This window comes from Lathyrus oleraceus, chromosome 4 (genome assembly GCF_024323335.1).
Source record: "Lathyrus oleraceus cultivar Zhongwan6 chromosome 4, CAAS_Psat_ZW6_1.0, whole genome shotgun sequence".
Classification (NCBI taxonomy): Eukaryota; Viridiplantae; Streptophyta; class Magnoliopsida; order Fabales; family Fabaceae; genus Lathyrus; species Lathyrus oleraceus.
This window is the reverse complement of record NC_066582.1, coordinates 103,516,003-103,523,758: the sequence shown is the minus strand read 5'-3', so window position 1 is coordinate 103,523,758 and position 7,756 is coordinate 103,516,003. Positions and strand designations below refer to the sequence as shown.

Sequence of the window (7,756 nt, the reverse complement as noted above, 5' to 3'; positions counted from 1 at the left end):
AAACACAATCTCGATCTCATACCTTGTTGGAATGCTTTCCAAAACCTTGAAGTAAACTTTGGGTCTCTATCGAACACAATGCTAGTAGGAATACCGTGCAACCTAACAATTTCTGAAATGAACAACCGTGCAAGATGACTTGCTTTATAAGTAGTCTTCACGGCCAAGAAGTGCGCAGACTTAGTCAATCGATCCACAATCACCCAAATTGAATCATAACCACCTTGGGTCCGAGGTAACCCTACCGCAAAGTCCATTGAAATACTATCCCATTTCCAAACCGGAATCTCTAAAGGCTGCAATAAACCACCTGACTTTTGATGTTCAATCTTTACCTGTTGGCATACAATGCATTCTGACACATACTCTACGATATCCCTTTTCATCCCAGGCCACCAATAGTCCTTCTTCAAGTCTTGATACATCTTCGATGAACCTGGATGTATAGTAAACGCCCCTTTGTGAGCTTCCTCCAAAACTTTCCTTTTCAGCTCGACATCATCCGGAACACAAATCCTTTGATTAAACAGAATAAATCTATCTGGTGACTGAGTGAAACCTGGTTGAGTCGACATCTCTTGCAATTTCTCATCTATCACTTGTCCTTGTCGGATCTCTTCCCTTAAGTTAGAAGTAATATTCAAATTTCCCATTATCACGCCATATTGCGTCCAACTAAACTGAAGATTAAGATCTCGGAACTTTTCCAACAATGCGTATTCCAACATCATCAACTCAGCTTTATGTATCTCTTTCCGACTTAAGGCATCCGCAACCTTATTCGCCTTCCCCGGGTGATACTTAAGCTCAAAATTAAAGTCCTTCAAATATTCCATCCATCTTCTTTGTCTCATATTTAACTCTTTCTGATCAAATAAGTATTTCAAACTCTTGTGATCATTAAACATCTCAAAATGCACCCCATACAAGTAATGTCTCCAAACTTTCAATGCAAAGACAACAACAGCCAGTTCAAGATCATGAGTCGGGTAGTTCTCTTCATGAGGCTTCAATTGACGAGAGGCATAGGCTACAACTTGACCATTCTGCATTAACAACCCTCCCAATCCTTTCTTAGAGGCATCACAAAATACTTCATAGGACTTACTAGGATCAGGGATGACTAAAACAGGAGCAGTCGTTAGCTTCTCCTTCAAACTCATAAAACTCTTCTCACACTTCGAATCCCATTTGAAAGAAATTTCCTTTCGGGTAAGTCTAGTCATTGGTAACGCTACCTGCGAAAATCCCTTTATAAACCTTCTATAGTAACCTGCCAAACCTAAGAAACTTCTGACTTCGGAAGCATTCTTCGGTCTTTCCCAATTAATAACTGCTTCAACTTTAGATGGATCCACCGATACTCCCCCTTGTGATATTATATGACCAAGAAACCTCACTTCGCTCATCCAAAATTCACACTTACTTAACTTGGAAAAAAGTTGTTTCTCTTGCAGTACTGATAGAACAATCCTTAGGTGTTCTCCGTGCTCTCGAGGAGTACGAGAATAAATAAGAATGTCATCAATAAAGATCACCACGAACTGGTCCAAGTAGGGTTGGAATATCCGATTCATATAGTCCATGAAAACAGCTAGGGCATTCGTTACACCAAACGGCATTACAAGGAACTCATAATGGCCATATCGGGTTCTAAATGCGGTCTTTGGTACATCCGAACTCTTAACTCTTATTTGATGATAGCCCGATCGTAAATCAATCTTCGAGAACACACAAACTCCTTTCAACTGATCTAACAAATCGTCTATCCTTGGTAGAGGGTACTTGTTCTTAATGGTAACTTTATTCAACTGGCGATAATCAATACACAACCGCATACTACCGTCCTTCTTCTTTACTAGTAACACTGGAGCTCCCCATGGTGAGACACTAGGTCGGATAAAATGCTTGGTTAGCAACTCTTCCAATTGATTCTTCAACTCTCTCAACTCTAGTGGCACCATGCGATACGGAGAGACGGAGATTGGAGCCGTCCCAGGTATCAAATCAATAGAGAATTCCACTTCCCTTTCAGGAGGAAGAGAGGAGACATCCTCAGGAAAAACTTCTGGAAATTCACAAACAACAGGGATTTGTGTAACACTTAGATTATCGCTAGGCTCCTTGGTGAGAACCAAGAGAACTGACTTTTCATTCTCAAATAAGAAATTAACCATGCCAACTGTACCTTCCAAGATTGTAGTTAACACATCCTTTGGAGTAGCTTTACTAGATGGAATGATAATCAACTTCTCTTCACAACCAATAAACACCGAGTTGGCGGAAAGCCATCCATCCCCAAAACCACATCAACCTTCTTAAGTGGTAAACAAATAAGATCAATCTGAAAAACTCTATCATTTACCGAGAGCGAACAATTTTCACAAATCAACGGTGTCTCAACCATATCATCCATGGCGGTAGTAACCACCATAGGAGGAGACAAGGGAATTGCTTGCAAGCGAAGACGCTTCATGCACCGAATTGATACAAAAGAGTGTGTCGCCCCACAATCAAATAATACAAAACAAGGATGATCATTGACGAGACACATACCAGCAATTAAGGCATTGTTGCTCTTAGCCTTTCTTGCATCCAAGGTATAAACTCGACCGGTACTCCTCCCCTGCATCTGATTCTTATTCTGAGGGCATTCCCTAGACAAGTGTCCCTCCTTCTGACAAGTAAAACACCTAATTCTGCTTACACCACATCTTCCAAAATGATACTTCTTACATGCTTGACATTGAGGAGGTTGGTTAGGTCTCGCATGTTGCACCTGTTTCCCCTTGAAAGCCTGAGATCTAGGCTTGAACTGGTTTCCTGGCCTTCCTTGGTCTCTCTGCCCACTCCTGTGTTGATACCTTTCTTCTTGAACTTTCTTCAAACTATTCTCAGCCACATAACATTGCCTTAACAATTCAGCATAAGAAGTGAATTCCCTTTGAGAAACACTATGAGAAATTTCACCCCTCAGACCAAAAAGAAACTGATCAATTTTCCACCTCTCATCCGGTGCGTACGCAGCTTGCCTAGAATAAGCAGTCATATCTTTGAACTTCTCAGCATATGCAACTACTAACATAGTACCTTGCCTGAGCTGTTGAAATTCAAACTCTTTCTGAGTCCTCAAAGAACTAGGAAAATACTTATCCAAGAAAATAGTCTTAAAATGCTCCCAATCTCTAGGTATTCCTTGATTGGTCATAAGAGTCGAAGCACTCTCCCACCATCTCACAGCTGGACCCTTCATCATGTGAGAAGCAAACACAACCTTATTTTCTTCACTACAATGCATTATCAGAAAAATCCTTTCCATGTCGGTTATCCACTCCTGAGCCTTCACAGGATTCAGCCTACCATGGAATTCCGGAGGATTCATGCGGAAGAAATCTCGGAAACTACCACTTGCAGCTACTTGTGGAACTCCTTGAGGATGCAAACCACCATTCTACTGCTGCATCATCTGTTGCATGAATTGATTCTGTTGTTGTTGCATCTGTTGCATAAACTGTGGCCATTGAAAACCTTCACTACCACTTGGTGGTTCAGAGTCCGAATTCTGGGTTCTGGGTCTACCACGACCTCTGCGTCTGTCAGCCATGATCCTGAATATCATACAAATAGGATTAAGTTGATCAGGCTCAATACTATGAATATAACACCAAGGACAATGATGACAACCCACATGTGAGGCAGAAAGGAATACTTATAATATTTCATGGCTAGGTCGAGGATACGACCTGCTCTGATACCAACTGTAACACCCACATATAATATATGTCTAGAATACATATTATACATAGTATAAAACTGGTACTGAAATACATAAGTGCCTAGCAGCACATCATACATATACAATACATGCCCAAAATAACATAATATGGCATGAATGTACATAAGAGTGCCCAAAATAAAACTACTGATCTAAATCATTAGACAATGATCTCAAAAATATCTACACAACGGAAGAAAATCCATCAGTCCTCAGGTATGCAAGGCATCACTCTATCTTGCCCTTACCCTTATCCTGCTCAGAACCACCTGAAAAATAATCAACAACATGGGATGAGATAATAATCTCAGTGGGTTCCCTATCTTATGGGTCCACTCAACTCTGCAGGGTTTTCTAATCAATGTTCAACTCATATCCAACTCAAGTCAACAAGGGAACGAAGACTTGAGCGATGGGGAACTAACTCGCAATTGTATGGTAACATGCATCTGAGTTCTCATAACTCAACCACGATCATTATTCAGATCACGAAACATCAATTCCCAAACGGACTTACGTCTAAGCCAGGCCCGGTTCATGCATGCTCGTATGATTCGACTTTCGCGGTGGATATCGGGTCCTCTATGAGGCTTAATCCCCAGTTCAAGCAACTATCACCCGTATGGGACTCCAACCCACTTAGGGTATCTTTCACCGTATGGGACTTTAACCCACTTAGGTGTCCACCTTTCCCCCATGTCCGCCATGGTTGGGGCTCAAACCCAATTGAGGCTCGAATCATTGGTCCCACATCCCAATGCTTACACGTCTAAGCATACCAATAGAGATGTGTACCATCACAGAAAACACATATTCGGAATACATGATCGGTTCTACAACCATTGGTTCCACGAACCATAACAAAATTCATTAATCATAGGTGGCTTCTTTCACCACAATACACAACAATAACATAGCATGTTCCATACAATGCATCTCGTTCTATATCATGGCAAGAATTCGTACACAACCTTCATATAAGCGTCGTACGGACGATTATCGTATTCTCGCATTATCTAGATTATAAACCTCACTCATGACCTAATTTCAATCCTAGGTTAACTCACTAGATTTATCATGTAATTTTCACCATTAACATGTATTCAACATAAACATAGCATCACAATTGATTAATGGATGGAAGAATTCATTTAGAAACACTTAGAAAATGGATTTTGAGGTTTTTAACTTGAGTCAATCGATTGGTTGGGGAAGCCCAATCGATTGGTTCCTCTCACGTTTCTGTTTTTCAAAATTTGCTCAGTGTTAATCGATTGATCCTCAGTGTCAATCGATTGGTCCTGCTGAAAATTTCCACTATTCATAAAAAGAAAGTTTGTGCAATCGATTGACATGCAGTGTCAATCGATTGGTCCTGTAAAAATTTCATTTTTCCTGCTAAACTAAAGACTGCCAATCGATTGATAATAGGGGCCAATCGATTGGTTCACACACATTTTCACTTTTCCACTTCACAGACACAATTTTTCCTCTGTTACTTCATTTCTAACCAAACCCACACTCATTCTTCCAACACATCCATCTTACTACATGCTCATATTCACATGTACAACAAGAATCCCAATTTGATAACTACAAGGATTTCAACATCATAACATAACCATAGCAAATCATATTATCATACCAATCACAAAACACATCAAGACACATGTTCATGAAATCAACAAAAGAAGGAACATATTCATCTTATAGCATGGATATTCATGATTTATCTAACATTCTACAACCCTAACTTTTCTAGAAACCTAAAGTTTCTAACTAGAACCCACCTCAAGAAATTGAAGAGGAGAAGTTGTTGAAGATGAGATGAGGATGAAGATGATGTTGTTGGTTCCAAGCTCTTGCTCTTTCCAAGCTTCCCTTCTTCTTCTTCACTAACCTTGTTTTCCTTTCCTCTCTTGAGCTTTTCTCTTTCTCTCTATTCTTTCTGATACATAGAACAAATAAAGTGGCTTATGGTAGGTAGAAACATGTGGTGATGAGTGAATCCAAGGCTACTATCAAGTGGCCATGAGAAATGTGTGGTTAGAAAGTGGTGGAGTGGTAGTAACAAATATCTCAAGTGGCACTAACTTGTAATATTTGTTCTACTGGAGCTATTGACCAATTATTAGTGTTACCAAAATGTCCCAATTAATAAAAGATCAGTTCCAAATAATATTAATTAAGTCAACCTGAACTCACTATTTGCTCTATCTATCCCAATTGGTAACTTTTAGAGCACATAGGAACTCAGTTGATCTCAATTAATAGGAATTTAGGCATTTAAGGAAATACGGGGAATTACAGTATTATTGATTGAACGATGTTTTTAAATTATTTTACTTTTATCTCGTTTATTGTCATTTAATCTTAAGTAATTATTTTCTTTTTTACTTGGTCTTATTTGATTTGAGATAACTTTTGTAGTTTACTCTTATTTAAAAAAAATGAAATAGTAACCTAAGATAAAATATTTAACTTTCAATTACTCCACCAATTCTACAAGATATTAAATTCGAAGTAACAACTTATTAATTTTGTTGATATATAAACTATTGTATTTAACGTGGCAATAAATAAAATATAATTTCAATTGTAAAACAAATCCATTGTAGTTTAGTTGGTCAGGATACTCGGCTCTCATATGATAGACTTGGATTCAAGTCCCGGCAATGGAATTTCTTTGATTAAATTTCAAATTCGCTATTATATCGAGCCTCATTTATTAAATTTTTGGACCAAGTTTTTATTATTGCCTTTTCTTCTTTTGTATTAAGCTTCTTTATTTTTCTTAATAAATGATTCGCTACAAAAGGATTTTTTTTTTCATGAATGTGTCATAGTTGTTAATTATTCCTCTTATAATTTGTAAAAAAAGTCAATTTTTTCTCTTATATTTTATATTTCAAAAATTTTAAAATAAAATGTAGATTCTCTAAAAAAAGAAAATCATATAATGTCATAGTAAATTGCTCTTTTCTTTTGTAAAGACAAAGAAATAAATTCTATTTTCTCTATGCTCCACTGACTATTTACTACGGCGATGAAGAATCAAATTATCACTATATTTATTCATTTTTCTAGTTCTTCTTCCAAGTGCAGTATAACCCCAAGGAATTGAGGTTTTTTTTCTACCAGTTGGCGCCCTCCCTTCACCACCCCCATGTGGATATTCTACAGGGTTCATAACTACCCCTCTTACTATAGGACGCTTGCCTCTCCAATGTTTAGCTCCAGCTCTGCCCAAACTTTTCAGGTTTACCCCGACATTCCCTACTTGTCCGCCTGTTGCTGAGCAGTTTTTTGATATCAAACGGGCCTCTCAAAAGGTGCTTTTAATGTTGCTGATTTACCCTCTTTTGCAATAAGTTTTGCTACAGCACCCGAGTAGTTAGTTTACTCTTATTTTAAAAAAATGAAATATTAACCTAAGATAAAATATTTAACTTTCGTTTACTCCACCAATTCTAGAAGATATTAAGTTCGGAGTAAAAACTTATTAATTTTGTTGATGTTGATATAAACAATCGTATTTAACGTGGCAATAAATAAAATACGATTTCGATTGATAAATAAATCGGTTGTAATTTAGTTTGTCAGGATACTCGGTTCTCACCCGAGAGACCCGTATTCAAGTCTCGGCAACAGAATTTCTTTTACCCGTGTTAAAGTCCTGGCAACGGAATTTCTATTATTAACTTTCAAACTCGCCATTAAATCAAGCCTCATTATTCAATGTTAAACAAACAAAGAATGAAGAATAGAGAATCAAGGAAGATTCGTCAAGAATTTTATAAACAAAAAGAACACGCAAGAGGAAAGGTGTAACAATGGCTACCACATCAGTTGAATCAATAGGAAAGGTGTAACAATGGAAACCAAATCAGTTGAATCAATAGGAAAGGTGTAACAATGGCTTCCACATCAGTTGAATCAATTAACTTAAGCCTATCTCCTAAAAATAATAACAACATAAAT

General features: G+C 37.8%; 1 protein-coding gene across 1 annotated transcript; it reads right to left on the bottom strand.

The window, feature by feature from the left end:
* Positions 1-2,245: 2,245 nt before the first annotated feature.
* On the bottom strand, positions 2,246-3,382 carry LOC127136211 (uncharacterized). Its single transcript, XM_051062802.1, has one exon. It carries the CDS (start codon positions 3,380-3,382, stop codon positions 2,246-2,248), a length of 1,137 nt encoding a protein of 378 aa, XP_050918759.1.
* Positions 3,383-7,756: the final 4,374 nt, after the last annotated feature.

Coding starts and splice junctions, on each gene's coding strand:
- LOC127136211 (XM_051062802.1), bottom strand. CDS start 3,382: ATGAATCCTCCGGAATTCCATGGTAGGCTGAATCCTGTGAAGGCTCAG.